The sequence below is a fragment of the Triticum urartu genome, chromosome 5A (assembly GCF_056163025.1).
Source record: "Triticum urartu cultivar PI428250 chromosome 5A, HENAU_Tu73, whole genome shotgun sequence".
Taxonomy (NCBI): Eukaryota; Viridiplantae; Streptophyta; class Magnoliopsida; order Poales; family Poaceae; genus Triticum; species Triticum urartu.
The window spans coordinates 579147371-579167252 of NC_141877.1; the positions used below are offsets into that span (position 1 = coordinate 579147371).

General features: G+C 48.4%; 1 protein-coding gene and 1 pseudogene across 1 annotated transcript; both read right to left on the bottom strand.

Moving 5' to 3' along the window:
- Nucleotides 1-1447: 1447 nt before the first annotated feature.
- Nucleotides 1448-11672, bottom strand: LOC125510718 (uncharacterized; annotated as a pseudogene).
- Nucleotides 9845-10965, bottom strand: LOC147973023 (uncharacterized). The gene has a single exon (XM_087521822.1). The coding sequence runs from the start codon at nt 10955-10957 to the stop codon at nt 10082-10084; it is 876 nt and encodes a 291-aa protein (XP_087377948.1). The 5' UTR covers nt 10958-10965; the 3' UTR covers nt 9845-10081.
- Nucleotides 11673-19882: the final 8210 nt, after the last annotated feature.

Genomic DNA, 19882 nt, shown 5'->3' on the forward strand with positions numbered 1-19882 from the left:
ACCGACTTTGGTAGGACCGGGTCATCGAAGGGCCTAGCCGCCCAGGGGAGTCTGCGCTGTTGACGCGGATCTTCATTGTTGACCCTCAAAACGGATATAGTATTTATCTGTAGACTGATCCAGATCAGTTCACGGGCAGTGATGTGGGAGCAGGTCATCCAACGTTGTTTCCTAATTTTTTTGCCTCTTTTTCAAAAATATCTGTGGGCTCAAAATAGTGGCATATCAAATCAGCGAAGGTTGAAAATATTCAAATGCAACGGTAGTTCTAATTTAAATATTACAATCCAAATAAGTTGTCAAATAAAATAATTCAAACTTGCATTCAACTAGCACAAATGTTCTAGTTGTGCACTTTGAGTGGGCCGGGGGTGCCATAGTCCTACATGGCGACGGTTTGGACTCCCGCAAAGTGCCCTAGTTTGCTTTTGGTTTGCAGGAAACGGACATGGTCCGTGGACCATGTCGGGCGATGTTGAATGGCAAATTGCATCCAGACATCATGGTTCGAACGTTTACGGGCGATTTGAGGTCCGCTTTGAAGATGCTCTAAGCATCCCAGAAGAACTTTTTTTTGTTGCCAGGGGGTATCTTGTAGAATCTCAATGATCAGCAGGAGACAAAACACGGACTCAGTCTACAGAAGAATAATCATGAATGACCAAGGGGTGTATGCTTGCGGGAAAGTATGAAGTGATGCCACACTTTAAATTCTCCCATGATACCTACTTTGAAATGACAAATTCAAATGTTTCAAGTATTTTGTGAATGTTCACAACGTATGTGACTACAACCCCTAAGAAAATCAGATCGAAATTCGAAATAGACATTGAGAAACAAATGATGAATATGGATAGTGTCACAAAAAGACAAGCAAATGTTTTCACTATTCACATTTGGATTTGCTTCTTTGTTTCTCAATGTGCATTTTGAATTTGAACCTGAAATTTTTAGGGTTGTAGACACTTTCCTTGTGAACATTCACGTTTTTTTTTAAAAAAATTGAAACTTAAATTTGTTTTTTTTTCTTTGAATCGTAGCATGGGAGCATGTGGGACTTAGTAGCGCAGGGAATCAATCGTCTGTGGATGTTCAGCCAAAGACTCTAGCCCCGGATTCTGATAACTTCTACCGTTCTCTCATTATTCAGTCACTGGATATTCTCCCGTATGCTTGCCTGTGTACCTAGGAACCAGTGGCCAGCTCAAGGGTAATTTAAGTGGTAACCAAACAAAGCAAAAGCAATACAGAACTTGACAAAAATACGAAACTATCATCCAATCCATACAACATCCAGATTTGGACGGTTGGTGAGAACAACGGGAGAGTGATGGTTTATTCTCAACCCTGCAAAGCACAGACACCGAGTTCAGAGACACGAAAATACTATTTCAAAGACTATACTGAAAGGACACTTGCAGGAAGTCCGAATGATAGTGGGCAGTAACTAGCTAGGCCTGGGTGTTGCCCACTAAACATGGAGGATGAGGTTATCATAACCATACCCATTGAGCTTGCTGATGGCATTCTCAGCATCTTCCCTGTGGACAAAGTTGACAAAGCGAAAGCCCCTACTTGATCCCGTCTTCAGGTCCACCGCAACATAGACACGGCGCTGACCGGGCCAAACGCGCGGAATAGCTCGAGAAGGTCGGGTTCGCGGGTGTCCTCGGACAGATTGGTAACACGGACGGAGTTCTCGTTGTTCCTGCGCGCTCATGTCGTGTCCAGCATCAGTATGAAAAGCGCCAATCCTTAACCTCGGAGCAACGTATGAGCTCTTCGCAGGACCGCTCGATGCTGCAGGCCCATCAGATGTACTCCCTCCGTTTCAAATTACTCGTCGTATAAATAGATGTATCTAAAACTAAAATACATCTAGATGCGTTCATACCTGCGATAAGTAATTTGAAACGGAGGAAGTACTAAGAGGCCTGTCTAGAGTATCGGTCGGTGGAGCGAGATCCTTGTAGGGGCACTTTGAGGTCCAGTGGTCATCCTTCTTGCCACAGGTTCTGCAGACCATGAGAACGGCACCTCCCTTGCTCGCCAATGCCAGTGGATCACCAGAAGCCCACAATACAAAATTTGTGTCACCATGTAAGGTTAGATTTGTTGTATATATCGTAGTGAATATTTTGTTCAAAAAGTCAAACATGTTTATGTTTGACAGGTTTAAGGAAAAATTTATCGACATCCGCAATACAAAATTTGCGTCATCAGATTCATCATGAAGTGTACTTTATATTTTTATTTATTTAGTATTTTAGATGTTAGACAATTTATTCTAGAAACATTTTGACTTTTGAAAAACAAAATATGCACTAGATTGTGAAATGGAGGGAGTATAACACAACCAACTGACTTTAAGGGATAAGAACAATCGAACAAAATTCACCCGATTTGACATAGTCTTCATAGTTGATTCGAAACAGATGAGTCGACACAGATTCAGATGGGGATACAGAGAAGAATGGCGAACCAGCTGGGGCGCGTGGGTGCTCAAGGAGGACCTCCTCGGTGGAGACTATGATGAGGCGCTCGGAGGCATCGTCGCCGCTAGCGGCGTCACCAAACTACGGCGGGCAAAAGCCAGCCTGAACTCATTTATTAATTTTAAAGTTTAAAAGAGAATATATACAGAGAGAGGGGCAAAGGAAAAGAGGGAAACATCAAATAAAAACTACTATGCTACATCTAGCCGGGACAACATGATTCCCCAGTCGATCACAATTTGTTTGCGATTCTCCTTTCCACAACGATGGGCCCAAAGAAAGAGGTCTTGCGATGCCCGCCGAAGAACGCAGCCCAAAGACTCATCTTCTTGCTTGAAAACTTTAGCGTTCCTTCTATTCCACAGGCTCCAGAGGATGGACGTAGTAACCGTATTGCGAAATTTGCAAGCAGGTGAACGCCCTTGCAGGTCTTGGATGGAAGAACAATCTGAAGGGTTGATGTTTAGTGAGTCCACAGTCATCCAAGCTTGAGCGGCAACATGGCAGTGAATTAGCATGTGGGAGGTAGACTCCGTTTCTGAACAGAAAGGGCAGGTATCGGAGTCCGTTAGGTCCCTCCGGAAGCGACGCTCGTTGGTAAACAGTCTTCCTCGATGCGCCAGCCAGATAAATAACCTACACCGATTAGTCGCATAGTTCTTCCTCCAGATGAATTCAGAGAACTGATCATCCGGCCGAGATGAGAAAGCAGCTCCATACGCAGAAGCAACAGAAAGAGGCTTATCATTGATCCTGCGTAAACGGTTATCCGGTACCTGCGGCATCAAGTTAACTGTGGCTAAAACAGTACGCGGACAAAGAAGCTCGTTAGTAGCAGCAATGGTCAGACGTGGTTGTAGTGAAAGACGAAGATCCTCCGCCAAAAGAACAAACGCAACAGATACATTAGGTTTTGTAACATGGGAGAAAAGACTTGGGAAGCGAGCAGCCAAGGTATCGTTGCCGATCCATAGATCCAACAAAAACGCGGTTGAGACACCGTTACCGATCTTGACGTGGGTAACAGAGCGGAAGAAAGGGAAACCAGACAGGAGGTCCTTCCAAACTATTTTGTGTAGTCTATGAGTGTCACCAATGTAGTGCCCGCCATCCCAGCCATACGTGGAGGCAAGCCAAGAGTCCCAAGAGCCAAGACCGGGTTGGTGTATTTTACTGAGGGATTTTAGAAGCAGGCAAATTTAGATACATTAAAACTGTGCAACTTTTCAGCCCTCTCAGGCCATTAGCGTCCGTGGTCGTCTGATCTTCAATTTCAAGCATTTTCGGCCGTCAGATTTGATTTGAATCGAACCTAATCAGCCTTCGTTCGCTATTAACGAGCGCGAACCGTCTGGCCGCTGCTCCGGTTGCTTTTTTGGTTGTCTCAGGTTAAATTGGGCCTCATGGGCCTGTAGAAACCTTCCCTAAGCCATCGATCGTTTCATTTCGCTAGGTCGCACGTCTCCCCCACCCCCCTCGCGTGGCGGCTCTTCCCCGATCTAACCTCTGTCGCGCTCATCCCCATTCTTGTACGCCGGTGGGATCCTGCTTCCCACCGCGCAAGGGCGCCGGTACGGCAACCTCCCACAACCTGGCTTAGATTTCGGACGGCACCACAACTTCGGCTGGGAGCCTCAAGCATCGGTGGCGACGCCAGAGGGCGGTGACAACGGCAGCGAATCATCGCTTGTCGGTTGGACTCCACTTGCCGGTGATTGAGGAAATAAATCACCATGCCACTCTTCAGCGGCTACTACTTGCAGGTCCGTTACCACTCCGTGCTCTTCCATTCCTCTGCCCGCGTTATTGATGCTATTCTTTCACCTCCCAAAATGATGCAAGTTATCTAGGTTGACTGACTCGAGCTCCTGTGTGCTTGCAAGCTGGGATTAGCAGTTCCAGTATAATTTTTGCCTTTGGATTGTAACTAAACTCCTTTTGGACGAGCATCCTTTTCCATTGACTAATAATAGCCAATCCAGATTTGTTTGATCTGTTTGCATTTTTCGGTATACTTTACATATAGAGGTTCTCGGTGGTGTACGTATAAGACCAATAATAGTTGTAGAAATTCTGTAGCCGTCTGGTATTGCAAGATAATGGATTCAGGAGAGCCGGTTATAACTGGGATAATGAAATTAGGCAGAAGGCATTGCTAATCTTGACATGAAGAAACACATTATTCTGATATGTCCATGATATTTTAGTGCTCACTTTATTTTACCGATGTTCTAATTTGAGTTTATCACACCCATGCTCTGAAAGTTCAGGTTATAACTCTAGACCAAATTTGAGTTTACCACACCCACGCTCTGAAAGTTCAGGTTGCCATGACATGACCTGTGCTTTGCAGGATAAATCAGAGAACATCTTTGATGGTCCTTTGATAGAATATAATGAGAACAACATAATACGTAAGGCATATACTACATGGATCTTGATTCGGAATTCAGCAAAACAACTCTATTGAGTACCTGCAATAAAATAGTAAATTGTTGTTCATGATTCTACAGTTTCTGAAGTCAAAAGTAGCAGTGTTTACATCTAATTGTATCCTGCAAAGCTAATAAAGTCCTTCATAATCTCGTGTGGGTGTGGTCTCTATTAGTCACTATGTATTCGCTGAGATTCTTTCATCTTGTTGAAATTGTATGTGCATCTGCTTTTGTCCGTGCCATGTTAGGCGGCGCTGGATCATCTATGTTGAGGATGGCTTCACCGACTTGTGCATCGTCCGAGGTCTGTTTCCCTTTCCTAGGGTTTAACAAAATCGCATGAGTTATTGGTCAAGAGGAGGCCCACATGCAGCAAAGTATGTCAACGCAAAATCAATGCAGGGTTTGTTCAGGACATTACAGTTCGAAGGACATGCAAATGTTTGATTCTCCCTGTGCAGTGTCAATCAACTGTTGATTGCAGGAGCAAGGTGTACGAAAAATTTGTTGGAACCAAGATACTCATCTTGAGTTTAGTGTTTTATTGCATGAACATAACAATTTACTGTTTTATTGCAGGTACTCAATAGAGTTCTTTTGCTGCATTCAGAATCAAGATCTATGTAGTGCATGCCTTACATATTGTATGTTGTTGACATTATACTCTATAAAAGGAGCATCTAAGCTGTTCTCTGATTTATGAATTTTCTCTACAGGGGTAATGGCTACTTCCCCTTTCTTCCTCTGCCATCTTTCCAGCAGCCATGGTTCTCATACCACTACTCATTGCGAGGTTCCCAGTCTGCCTTCCCTCCCCACTCTCACAGGAATGCTGACTGGCAGCGCACATGCCTTTTCCCGACAGTGCCATGGCACCTCTCTATAGGTGAGCGACACTGCCATTTCCTTCCGAGCGTGACATATTTTCTTTTTAAGTTATTACATGCTGAGTTACAGGTTGGTTTAGTCTATTGTATCATGCCTCTAATTCTGCTCCATGCTCAAGTCAACATGACACTTCTTCCCCCCAATTTTTTCTTGATTTATTCTATGTTAGTTCGGTTTGTCATATCAGGCCGAATGAGCTGTCCACATTTCTGTGTACAAAGGGTTAGTATACATCTACATAATCAGATGCTGGAGGAAATGTAGGATAATATATCTAATCATATTATATGCTTTACTTACAATGGTATCTGCTCAGTGTAGCCATTTACTCATGAACTGTAACGTTTCTTTTTACAGAAAATAAACAAGATGGGGACAACAAGTTTTCTTTCTCCCAATTCTGGCACCCCCATCACTTCCTTAATTTTTCATTACAATTTTAATGTCAGTATTTTTCCTTAAGAAAGTTTGCTAACCATGGCTTCATTGCTAATCAGTTTATGGTTCACTTACTTGCCCAAAACATAATGTTTAGTTGCAGTTGAGCAAAGACAACTTGATCGTGTTAATGCATAAGTTAAATCAACAATCTTGACAAACCTAGAATCTAAGGTATATATGCATTGCGATATGTTTTACTGTCCTGTTAAATTCCAAGGACCCTCTTTATCTTGAGGCTCGATCATTGTATATTGGTATTTTGTTGCTCTGTCACTAGAAGATGATGCCTACTTGTTTTCTAATTTGTATGATAATACTGTAACATGTCCTAAAAAAGCCAACTGTACAACAGTAATAAAAATTATCTAAATTATGGACAACAAATGCCAGAATGGAATAATAAGTAAATGTTCATTAACAGTGTTAGCACATTTGTTGGAATATAGTGGTTGCTGTATGATCTAGAAGCATGTACTGCATTGTAACAATACAATGCATGTGCTACTGTTTGACATGTGATCTTACATTGGTATTATTATCCCTGATTTTCTTTTAGCGACTGCTATATGATCTTTGAAGTATCTAATCCAACATTAATGGAGCATCAAGTGGCTGGGTTGAGAAGAAAAGTGTGTATTTGTTGGACCTACAAGGCGCAGAAATCTAACTGGCAACAAAATTATTTATATTTACGAATGCAGTAATATGCAATACTGATACTTACTGCTATCATACATAGTGTGCCGTGTTTTTTAGAATTATTTATGTGTCATGTTGGAAACAATGGTGCTGGTGCCTTTATGTGTTACTACTGCTTTATTGTTCATGTATAATGCCTTCACATATTTGTGCCAAGCTAACATGCAATAAATATTACAAATAGACGGGCGCAGCAACGCGCGCCATCGATGATCTAGTATTATGAGTACGAAGGCATCTAAAGCCCAGGACGCCCTTCTTAGTGGGGGCACAGACGTCTGCCCAAGCAACTTTGCATTGACACCCATTCACGTGGTCATCGCCAGCCCAAAAGAAAGCACGATACCGCTTGTCAATCTCCTGAATAGAACCAACAAGAAGCGGCATAACGGTCATCGCATAGGTGGGAAGAGCTCGAATTACAGAGTTGAAAAGAACTGCCCTACCGGCCGCAGAGAGAAGGTGTCCTCGCCAACCAACTAACCTTTTGTCAACCTTAGCAATTAACGGGTGGAAATCTATTAGAGGAAGTTTGTGGGTAGACAAAGGGAGACCAAGATAGTTCTGCGGGAAGGTAGTGACCAAGCAACCCAACATACTTGCCATGCGAGCGGCCACAGAAGGGTCAACATGGATTGTAGCAAAAGTGCTCTTAGCAAAATTAATGTGGAGACCCGTGGCGAGGGAGAAATTGAGCAGGATAGATTTTAGGGAGGCAAGGTTATCTTCGTCTGCGTTTATGATATTTAGAGTGTCATCCGCGTATTGAAGAACGGGACATGGCGAGTTGGGAACAATTGGGTGCTGCAGCAGCCCCTGAGCTGAGGCCTCTAGGATCATGCGTTGGAGGATATCGGCAATAATGATGAAGAGGTAAGGTGAAATGGGGTCGCCTTGTCTGAGACCATTTTTACATTAAATCCAGTTCCCGAGAACGCCGCTAACAAGAATAGCCGATTGGCCAGAGTCGTTCAGCATCATAATCCAACGAATCCAAGTTTCTGAAAAGCCTTTGGCTTGAAGGATACGATAAAGGCTCTCCCAAGAGACAGAGTCAAAGGCTTTCCTAAAATCCAATTTTAAGACTAAGGCCGGGCATTTTCTTTTGTGGCAAGCTTGTACAATATCAGCTGCGAGAATGAAGTTCTCCGAGATACACCGGCCTTTGATAAAGCCGGATTGATCCGCATGGACAAGATCACGGATAACCGGCTGAACTCTAATAGAAAGGCACTTGGAGCATAGTTTGACCGAGCAGTTTTGAAGGGAAATCGGACGCATCTGGTCAGGGTCAGTTGTGCCAGGTTTTTTGGGGATGAGGACAATGTAAGCTTTGTTGATACGCCTAAGATCTGCAGAGCAGGAGTGGAAACTGTTGAGAAGGGATAGAAGGTCATTTTTAACTAGGTCCCAATTGGCCTTGTAGAAAGCTGGCCCAAAACCGTCTGGTTCGGGGCTAGCATTATCGTTCATGTGGAAGAGAGCCGTTTTAATCTCCTCGACAGAGAAGGGGCGAGTCAAATCGAGAGACTGAGAGGGTCTTAGACGAGAACCGGATACTAGCTCGTTTAGATTCGAAGGAATAGAACAGGCTATAGGGGTACCAATGACAAGTTTAAAGTAGTCACGAAGAGCACGATGCTTGCCAGAGTGGGAAGAGACCTCGCTACCATCTATGTTGAGGGATTTAATTTGGTTTTTACGCAGCCTGATCGTAGAGCAAAGGTGGAAGTAGTCCGTGTTCTCATCACCGAGCACACAGTCCTTGATTTTAGCCCGTTGCCGCCAGTAAACAGTAGCTAGGGCGTTGTGCCGATGAAGGGACAGAGAAACCTGCATGCGAAGAGAGCGTTCTAAGGAGGAGAGCGAGCGGAATTCTTCTATTTTGTCTAGGAAGGTGATGACCGTGTGGCAGTTTTTAGTGATCACAAGAGGAGATCTAGCTTGCTAGGCCCAGGCCTTAGCAGCTGCGCGCACTCTCTTAAGTTTGAGACATAAGTGGCCCAAGTGGGTAGAAGGGACAACACTATTCCAATTTTGCAAAATGATGTTCATGGAAGGTTGTAAGTGCAGAAGGCCGTTGTTGAACCGGAAGACCGAAGGCGTGGGAACTTTGGACGCAGCAATGAGAACAAGCGGCACATGATCAAAAGTTGACCGGCAAGCGGACGTGAGTGTGGAGTCCGAGAGGAGGAAATTCCAAGCTGTGTTGACAAAAGCCCTATCCAAGCGCACCAAAGTCAGGCAGTCTTGTTTGTTAGACCAAGTAAATAGCCTATCAAGAAGGGGAAGCTCCTGAAGATTAAGACGGTTTAAGGTAGATGAGAAGAGCAAGGCTTCGGAATGGTTAAAGTTGTCATTCGAGCGCTCGTTGGGCTTTAGAGTAAAGTTGAAATCGCCTAAAAGAGCCCAGGGGCCGGTTACAGAGGAGCCTAAGAGAAGAAGTTCGTCAACAAATGCTTGCTTCTCAAAGCTGGCGCAAGGACCATAAATGTTAGAGATCGAGAAATCATCGTTGCTAGCTCTGGCCGAGAAGTGTAAGGTTAAGGAGAACTTAAGAGCAGTGACAGAAGTGCAGGAGTAGTCTTGATCGTTCCAGGCTGTTAGGATTCCTCCAGCAGAACCATTTGAAGGCAAGAAATGGAATGATTTCAACCTAGTGGGTAAGAAGGAGCTGCCCTTGAAAGTAGAGATATCATCAAGCTTTGTTTCTTGCAAGCAAATAAAAGAGGGGTCGAGGCCGAAGAGAGCAGCTTTGACATCAGTACATTTTTTGTTTCTACCGAGACCACGAACATTCCAAGAGATGAAACGAGTTTTACGATTCATGGAAACCATAAAGGGCAACGAAAACATAACGAAACATGGCCGGACAGGGCCACCTACAAACAAATACATGGAGCAAGTCTAGGCCAAGTACAGCCGGGTTGAGACCTACAACTGCAACTAGACATGAAAGTAGCAAACGGAAGAGGTTGCGACCAAGCTCAGAAGAGCTAAGACCTATGGTCGGAGCAAAGCTAGGACTAAAACAGGATACAGATGACAGACTGATGCAAGCCGAAGCACGACGGCAGAGAAGGACCGCGAGGGGATGCGGGGCTGACAGTTGAAGACGCAACATTAGACACATGCGGTGTCATCAGGGAGAGCCGAGGCGGGCACGTCACAGGCAGCGGCAAGCTCCAGCACGTCCTGCCGAGGGAGGGGCGAGGAGACCTCGGGCGCCATGTCGATGAGCTGAACTGGGAGGAGCGCCTTTCCACCAGCAGAAATCTTTCCTTCCTTCAAGACACGCATGCACTGAGTGGCCTTCAGGATGATGGAGACGTACTCCGGAGGCTCGATCCCGGCGAGGCAGGTGCTCCGGCGGCGGGCGGGGGAGGCCACCGGAGGGTCGGCGGCGGGCGGAGGAGAAGGCAGTGGCACCATGGGAGCATGGACCTCGTTGTCTTCCTCCAACACCAGAGGGGTGGCGGGCCAGGAGAGGTCGAGATCGCTGACGGCCGCAGCGGCCACAGGGCCCGGCAGAGCCCTAGAGTCGCGGCAGATGACGTCCACGGAGGTGATGGGGGTTCTACAAGGCCCCACTGTGGCCACCTTGGTGAGGTGACCGATGGACGCGGTGGCGAAGTTGGCGACGAGCATGCCGGCCGCCGCAGCCACCTCCTGCATGGGCAGGCGATAGAAGCCGCGATCACCGGAGGAGCTGACGACGACGACGTCGAAGAAGCCCGGCCGCATGTAGATGAGGACGTTGGTCGACTTCTCCAGGAGCGGCTTGGCCTTGACTGCCGGTGCCGGGAAAGCCCACATGGTGAGCCCTCCGGGGAGCTCCGCAACGCGACCACCATCATCTTGGGAGGCAGGGGGTGGAGGAGGAGCGAGGTCGTCGTCCGTGCCCGCAGGGAAGTCGGCGTTGGTGTCGTCATCAGAGGGCGGGGCAGAGGCGAAGTCGAAGCCGGCGGCGGGCGGTATCCGCGGATACCGTACCCGCATGGGCAGCGCATGGGCATAATTTTATACCCATGGGTAGTACACATACCCTATCCGTTAAGTCATGGGTAGAGCACGGGTATTGTCTTGTACCCATGGATATACCCATACCCTACCCGTTTATACTGACACGTGTACCTTACTTGTGAAGTGTGTTATGGGATTGTGAACCTATGTTAAAGTTGTCACCAATCATTAATTTGAATTGAGATAATTGTTATGTACTCATCTATCTGTTATTGAGTTGAGATAAATATTTTTTGGGTCAAATGTGATATCCATGAATGTGAAATTTTGAATAACTTGTGTACTATTTGATCTACCTGTTGGGTACCCAATGGGTATGGGTACCCGCCGGGTATGGGTACGGGTAAAGTTTCATACCCGTGGGTACGGATATGGGTAAAATGATGTACCCATTGACTACACGGGTATGGGTATGGTATTGTTCTACTCACCCCATACCCTACCCATTGCCATCCTTAGCATGGGATCGGCGCTCGACGACCACCTTGGAGAGGCGCGCGAGGGCGAGCTTGCGGATGCGGGAGGTGGTGGTGACCTTGACCTTGTTGTCCTCGCCATCGAAGTGGTACTCTATCGTCTTCTTGAAGCCGTTCTCGTTGGGCCCGATGACCACCCGCGGCAGGAGCAGGAAGTTGAGCTCGCCCCAATCATCTTCGTCGAGCTCACCCCACCAGATCTTCGCTGCCACCATGGCTGCTCGCTGGTTTGCTTGCTGGGGTGCTAGGGTTTGGGGTGCGGCGGTGCAACATTGAAGCGGCACGTAGGTCGAGAGCGCCTCCCGCGTAGCTTCAACGTGCAGGCCACTGTTCCGCGTTCAAACGACAGCCCATCCATCTGTCTACATACATTAAACATATGCGGTTGCCGAGGAACCTGCTCCGGCGCCACTCCTTCATCCATCTGCTTCCCACCGTTAATCACCTTGCCGCCTGCCCTGCCATCCACCCGCTATATAAACTCCAGGCCCGGCAACAGCCGCATCCAACCTCATCTGATCCTTATCTCCTCTCGGCACCACGCTCTCCATGACCTCCAAGAGCTCCAAAGCCCCCTCGGACAGCCTCTCGTCCGAACTAAAGAAGCAAATCGTAGCCATTATGGCCGGCAGATGGACGAGCTTACCGGAGGCCAGTACTGTGGATGCCCCAATGGAAGAGGCAATCGACAACGAGTCGGCGCCACCATCACTTGCTGGTGATGCTGCGATCACCATGGGCAAGGCCCATGCTCAATGCACAGGGATGGTGTTGGAAGAGCGACGGATTGCATTGCGGCATGTGCAGGCCGACCAAGCCTACAACTAGACGCCGACACGAGCATCACGTTGGATGTGGACGTGGGCGAGCGGGAGGCATTGCTCCAATTCTTCCGCACCGCTTGCGAAATTCGCCACAACCACAGGCGGCGCCGTGTCCGTCAGGCGGAATTAGAAGCCGCCATTAAGGAGATCGAGGACGATGTCGCTAGCTCCTCTGCGCCCCGCCGCCACAGCGAGGAAGGGTAGAGCAATATCCGGTTTAAGAGTCAGCGTTGTAAATGCCCTTATGTCCATGGATAAACTGTACGACGCGAGTCTGTCACCGCATTTTAACCACCCCGACCCGGGCGTCAGGCAGTGCAGGCTCCAGCGTCCCGTGGGAAATGGATTTCCCGAGATGACGTTTGCTTCTCGCTAATTCCGCGCGGTGTGTGTGACTGTGTGTCACGTGCGTTTCTCCGTTGATCATGGCTGTTAGTTGTTGATTACAGAGAGACGTGAGTTGTTCTTGACTTAGGCTAACCATAGTGGGGTAAATTAGGTAGTAACTTAACACATTCCAAGACAATTTTGCTTATGTGGCAAGTATTTAATAAAGAAAGAGGTGCTTGGATTAACATAATATGTTACTGTAACATAACGCTTTCCAAGGTAAAATGAGTCTATAAGACAATAAATGAAACAAACTATAACACCACTATTAAGATACTTTACACTATGGAGATAGTAACTTAGACTAGTGTCATGCATATGACACCAGTCTAAGTTACTCTCCACTATGACCAGCCTTACACGTGTACGCAATGTGTGGCGGCGTTTGGATATTGGCTGACGCAGCAATCAGGCTTCCCCTCCTCCCCCGTCAGGTTTAATTTCAGTGTTGCATTGCATCGTTTTCTCCGTGATTGAATCGCCCAACAATCGAACACCAGCTAGCTGATTGCTGGACAGGTGATGCCGAGAAGCTAATTCTTATCTACTCCGGCTGCATGCCGTAATCACCGGAAAAAGTTTCGTCAACTAACATACGAAACGTAAGAACATTAACGACGTGGAAGAAACAGAATAGGAAGAACAAACTAATGCATCTGCAGTGTTTGTAGTCGTCGCTAAATGGTCTACGGATCTGAACGTAATTTTTATTATTTCTGATATTCGTTGTCCGCCATGATTGAAAATAAAAATATCAGAAATTTTCTTGCAAAAAGGAAAACGACGGTCTGTTGCCATGCAAATCGCTACTTGCCGACGATCTTTCTCCCAGAGCGTCGCATGTCGTGGGCCTCGTGGCTGGTTCAACGGGATTTGAGTTGGGTAACGTAATTTTGTAGCCGCTGGGTGTTTCTTATTTTAAAGTCAAATACACCGATGGTACAACAAATTGCATAGGATGTTCACTTTGGTGCTTAAAATTGAAAAATACATAAAACTAGTGCTCAAACTTGCCTTGGGAGGCAAACACCGTGCAAAATCCGTTTGTAAACGTAGCCGGCACCTACGCGGCGTGCCAGCCCACTGTCACTGACCGGTGCATCGCATTTTTGTGAAAGAAACCCCCGAATTAGTTCCAAAAAATATGTAAATTAGAGTAACTCCAACGGGGCAACTCAAACGGACGCGCGCTTTGTCCCTTTTTTGTCCACTTGGGTAGGTCAGGCGGACGTGCGCGTCCGCATTTTAAAATGGGTCGGCTTAACCGCCCAACCGGCAGGCCGACCCAAATGTGCCGCCGTGAAAAAAAATAACAAATTACACGAAATAAACATAAAGTGGCCGGTCAAACGCCAACCAAAGTCCACCTACATCAAATAAACATTAAATAAAATATAAAAAAAGTTTGCGTCCGCCTGCTGCCGCCCCGCACGCTGCCCTAGACGTCGTCGGCCTTGCTCTTGCCCTTACCGTCGACGCCGCCGTCGTCGGTGAGGTCGATGAAGACCGAAGCAGGGCCAGCCCACCCAAACGCCGCCTGGTACGCTGCGAGGGCAGCCTCCTCCGGCGTCTGCTGGGGCGGCGGCATTGCGGCAAGCCGCGCGCGCTCCTCCTCCTCCTCGAGTCGGAGCGCCTCCATGTCGCGTTGGAGCATGGCCTCGTAGCACATATGCTCCTCTCCGTCAGCGTGCTCCTGGTGAAACCAGTGCTCCTTCCATCGCTCGAGGTGGGCCGCTTCCTCCTTCGGCGTCGCAGCGAAGTGGACGGGAGGCGCGCTCACCCACTCGCGGTACTGGCTCGTCCACGAGTAGGCCTCTTCCGGCCAAGTGGGTGGAGGCGGGGAGCGCTTACGCGTCAGCTCCGACTCCGGCTCCAGCTTGGGCTGGACGGGCGACGACGGTGGCGGTGGCGGCACGAAGAGCGGGGTGTGGGCGGAGTCCCCCGCCGCTGACAGGGCAAGGGCTTGCTCCAGCCCATCCCAGTGCGCGTTCTCCTCGAGGCGGCTAGCCTTCAGCGCGTGCTGCAGGGCCTCCTTGAGGGTGGCTTGGTACTCCGCCTCCGCCTCCATGTCCTCCGGCTCTACCTGCGGGGGCGGCAGGACGGCATCGACACCCGAGCGCCATTGCTCCTCGTGTTCGAGGGCGAAGCACGCCTCCCAGTTGGGGGAGTCGGCGGCGTACTCTGGCAGCCGACGCTGCTCCGGCACCGGGATCCGCTGCGGATCTAGATGGCAACGGTGCAGCAACGTGACATTGGGGTACGACAATGGCCGCCTGTACTACCAGCGCCACCGTGCTTGGTGCACCGGGATGTGCAGCCGCCGGCGACCAAGGCGGAAACGCGTCGCCGCCGGAGGAGGAGGAGGGGGAAGGGGAGCACGGGAGGACGAGGCGCCGGGGTTGCCTTTGCCCTTGCCCTTGCCATTGCTGCTGTCGAAGAGGCTCATGGGCGCGCTAGGGTTTGCGGTCGCCGGCGAGGAAGCAAAGGGAGTGGTGGGGGGCCAGATGTGGACGAGAGAAGTGGATGAGGCCGACCCCGCCACACGTGTGGTTAAAAAAGGACGCTTTCGCTGGCTGACGTGTGGGCCCGCTGTCGATGGTCGTCATAAATAAGACGACCGGTGACGGTTGGGTGGCCGTCAGGTGGGGACGCGACAGACAGCAAGGAGATGCGCGGCGCGTTCGCTTCGCGTCCGCGATGACATATTTCAGGCGCAATTTTGAGCCGGAAATGGATCGGCGCGGACGCCAGACGGACACGATTTGAGTTTAGGTCGGCGCGTTGGGCCATCACTTTTGTCCGCGCCGACCCAAACAGACGCGAGCGAACGAAATGGGTCGCCTCATTGGAGTTGGTGTTGTGATAACAGTAATATAAATAAGTTATAATATCCGTGTGTAACACTTAATATACCTACTAATGAAATAACTTACTTTAGAAAATGATCACGTAATTTCGGGAACTATTCATGTAGTACTATTTTTAAAATATTCATATAAATAATATAATATAATGATTTATAGAAATATTTGTATAAAAAGTTTTCAGTTATCTAAAAAAATATTAATGTAAATTTGAATTTTAATATTTCAATAAATGTTCATATAATTTTAAAAATGCTCATGTTTTCATTAAAATATATTTATGCACAGTATGTGTTGATGCTTTAAAACAATATTTTTGGTGTAAACAAAAAAATATAAAAAATTGCATGGAAAAATATGTATGAGCCTTGTGTGACAGGATAGTAGTTCCTCGAATCATTTGTATTATTGTAGTGGTATGAATATTTTATAAAATAATGCATAAACTTTTTTGAACTATGATAATAATTTACATTTTTAATGTCTATTTATGCCCCACGAGGGTGTTCAATTATATATGACATTAAGCTCTATATTGTTTCAACACAAAATGTTCTCTAGCCTAGTGGCTAGCGCAGTTGGCAGGAGCATAGAAATTTACCGACATGTGGGACCCCATGTTATAGAGATGCATAATGGTGTTCTGGGAATTTTTTATACCAAATTTAGTATTACTCCAGGGTGGTTTCACAAAAATGCGATGATCTAGTCGTACACAATGGACCAGGTGCCGGCTTCATCTACAAACAAATTTTGCACCGTATTTGCATTGCGAGATATGTTTCAGCATTAGTTTCATGTATTTTTCAACTTTACACACCGAAATGATCATCCTATGCAACTTGATGTACCATTAGTGTTTTTGTCGAGCCGCTGGTGTAGAAGATGTTTGTGGTTTTGTCTATTAGTGAAATGGAGTAATATTATGGACAGCAGTTGTCTGAACTGTTGTACATGCCATAACGGCTGGTGATAGCGTTCACCGTTAGCCGGCTGCGCGTGGTCGACCGCATGCTAGTCGTCTTCGTATATACCGAGTCTCGGTTAATATTACTAAACAGCTTCATGATTTTTCTAGGTAACAGAAAGAGGCTAAACTCTCGATCTCAGCATTGCGACAGTTGCAAAACAGCTCGAAATTGTGACATGCCGTCACATGGAGTCTGAGACTCATGTGGATGACGCCTCTTCACGCACATTCTATGTGATGCACGTTGCTTTGAAATGTCGAAGCTTCGCACAAGGAACAACAACGGAAGAGTTGGTCCGGACAATTCAACTAATTAAAGGCTTCTACCAATCCCGGTTTTAAGAACCTTCTGGAAGGTTTCCTGTACAGCTTGAAGGTTTCAGTCTGCCTTTTCTTTCTTCCTCGTTTGTTTCTCTTCATGTCCTTTTCCATTTTTTTCTCTTCTACGGGTTTTCTGTCTAAAAGTTAAAACCAGATTTGTGAAAAATAGATTTGCTTTTTCGAAATAGTTTAGAATTCCAAAAAAATCATGTTTCTCAATTTCAAAATTAAAAAATGCGTTTGTGTTTTCCACAAAATGTTCAAACTTGTTAGACAATTCAAAATTTCATATTTATCCAAAAGTGTTTGGAATTTCAAAAATATGTTCCCTTTTAAAAAATCGAAATTTCTAAAAAGTTGAATTTCCAGATTCTCTTAAAAAAATCACCAAAAACACTTAAAAAATTATTTTCATGTTTTCTTGCGAAACTGAATGACAACAAAACAAACTAAAAAAACGCCTCTGCAGCAGTTTATTTGTTTGAGAATCTGCCTCTACAACAAGCAGTTTTTTTGTTGAAAAACACAATAGCAAGCAACTTTTTTTATTTGAGACAAACTACAGCAAGCAGCTTTTTTAGACAACTTTTTTTTAGACAATTACAGCCAGCAGCTGGCTGCAACAATAAGCCATGGGCCGGCCCAGTCGAGGCGGTTCCTCCCGTCCGTGCGGGAGACCGACTGCTTGACGCTTAACGCGTACCCCTAAAAAAACTACATCGTCCACGTTCTAGGGCGAGGTAGTCCTATCTCCGATGGATGGAAGGGATCAACCCTACTCCTGCCCAATAAATAATATGTCACGCCCCGATCAAGAGGATTTGGGGAGAGAGGAGAAGGGGATCGGGGTGAGGAAGAACAGAGGAGTAGGTGAGAGCGAGAGAGATGAGACGAGGGGAAAGTGATTCATTCACTGTTTCGATGCCGTCTCCAACCAGTTGTTCGGTTACAAGTAAGCCACCGCTGGCTTCACACGCACGCCAACACTTGGCTTAACACACACGCATACACTTGGCCGCCGGGCCCCATGGTGACCTGGTCGTTGCAAGTGGCTAGCTGCACTTGCATTGGTTAGTCCGCTGCAGGTTGATCTGCAGGCGTGACATTTGCCCCCTCTTGAGCAGCTTGATTTTCCTCTGCCCAAAGGGGCGCGTCCGGATAGCGTTGTCGTAGCACGTAGTAGTCCTCCTAGGTCGCAGACGATGGCGGCATGGTGCTCCACTGCACCTGTACTTGGATGACTGGGGTGTCTCCCTTCTTCATCATGCGGCGGTCCAGAATGGCAATCGGAGCGCGGTCTGCGGCCGTGAGGTCCGGTATCTTGAGCAGCTCCGCAAAGACCGGAGTGTAGTCAGGGACGAATGGCTTGAGTTGCGAGACGTGGAAGACGGGGTGGATACGGCTATCCGCCGGCAAGTTCAGGCGATATGCCAACGTGCCAACGCGCTCCGTCACCGTGAAGGGTCCGAAGAACTCGTACGCCAGCTTGCGACAAGGGCGGTTGGCGACGGATGACTGGGCGTACGGTTGAAGCTTGAGGAGGACTTGCTCGCCCACGTCGAAGGTGCGCTCGGCGCGGTGGCGATCTGCTTGTTTCTTGAAACGCGCCTGGGTGCGCGCGAGCTGGGCGCGCAGCAGCTCCGTGTGCGTTGCCCAGTCGATCTCATCTGGCGGCGCATCCGCGGGCATGTTGGAGTTGACCGCTGGCATGCCGCCGAGGTTGGGCTCCCGGTCGTACAGCGCCTTGAACGGGGAGTAGTTGAGGGAGGCGTGGTGCGATGAGTTGTACCAGAACTCCGCTGCAGAGAGCCACCGGCGCCATTGCTTGGGTGTGTCGTGGACGGAGCACCGCAAATACATCTCCAATCACTGGTTGACGCGCTCCGTCTGGGGGTGATAAGCCGTGGAGTACAGGAGCTTGGTGCCCACGACGCTGAGGATCTCGCGCCACATCGCGCTGGTGAACACCTTGTCCCGGTCGGAGACGATGGAATGCGGCACGCCGTGGAGGCGAATGACATTGTCCCAGAAGGATCTGGCGACTTGAGCAGCGTTGAAGGGGTGGCGGAGAGGGACGAAGTGGGCGTACTTGGTGAGCCGGTCGACGACGACCATGATCGCATCGTAGCCATTGGACTTGGGCAGCCCCTCGACAAAGTCCATGGTGATCTCCTGCCAGGGCTCTTGTGGAATTGGGAGCGGTTGCAGCTTGCCGGCCGGATGCGTCTGCTCGTGCTTCGCGTGCTGGCAGATGCCACACTGCCTGACGAAATCTTCGACAGCGCGTTTCAAGCTGGTCCAGGCGAACAGCTTGCGCACCCGGTGGTAGGTGGCGGTGGCGCCGGAATGACCCTCGACGACGCTGTGATGCAGCACAGCAATGAGCTTCGTTTGAAGCGCGGTGTTGGCGCCGATCCATAGACGTCCCCGTTGCCTGATCACACCTTGCTGCAGGGTGCGGCCCTGGTCGTCGGTGTCGCAGAGCGCGAGCTTGGTGAGCAGTTCTTGCGCGTCGGCGTTTGTTTCATACGAATTTGCCACCTCTTGCAGCCATTGAGGTTGGCACACGGACAGAGCGTCCAGCGACAGAAGATGCCACACCCTGGAGAGCGCATCGGCCGTGCCATTGTCCGTTCCCTTCTTGTAGTGAAACGTGAACTGCAATCCCACCATCTTGGACATGGCTTTGCGCTGGAGATCAGTGACAAGCTGTTGGTCTCCCAGCGAACACAAGCTCTTGTGGTCGGTGAGGATCTCGAATGGGGCGCGCTGGAGGTACGGTCGCCACTTGTCGATGGCCATCATGACCGCCAGGAACTCCTTTTCGTAGGCTGGCAGCTTCTGGTTGCGCACGCCCAGGGCCTTGCTCAGGTACGCGACGAGGTGCCCATCTTGGACCAGCACGGCTCCCACACCGGGGTCGCACGCGTCCGTCTCGATGGCGAACGGGCACTTGAAGTCAGGGAGAGCGAGCACGGGCGTGCTCACCATGGCCTGCTTGAGCATATCGAACGCGGCCTGCGCCTTGTCGTCCCAGAGAAATCCCTTTTTTGTGA

Bases quoted from the DNA above. Each gene is read 5' to 3' on its own strand.
- LOC147973023 (XM_087521822.1), bottom strand. From the start codon at position 10,957: ATGCGGGTACGGTATCCGCGGATACCGCCCGCCGCCGGCTTCGACTTC.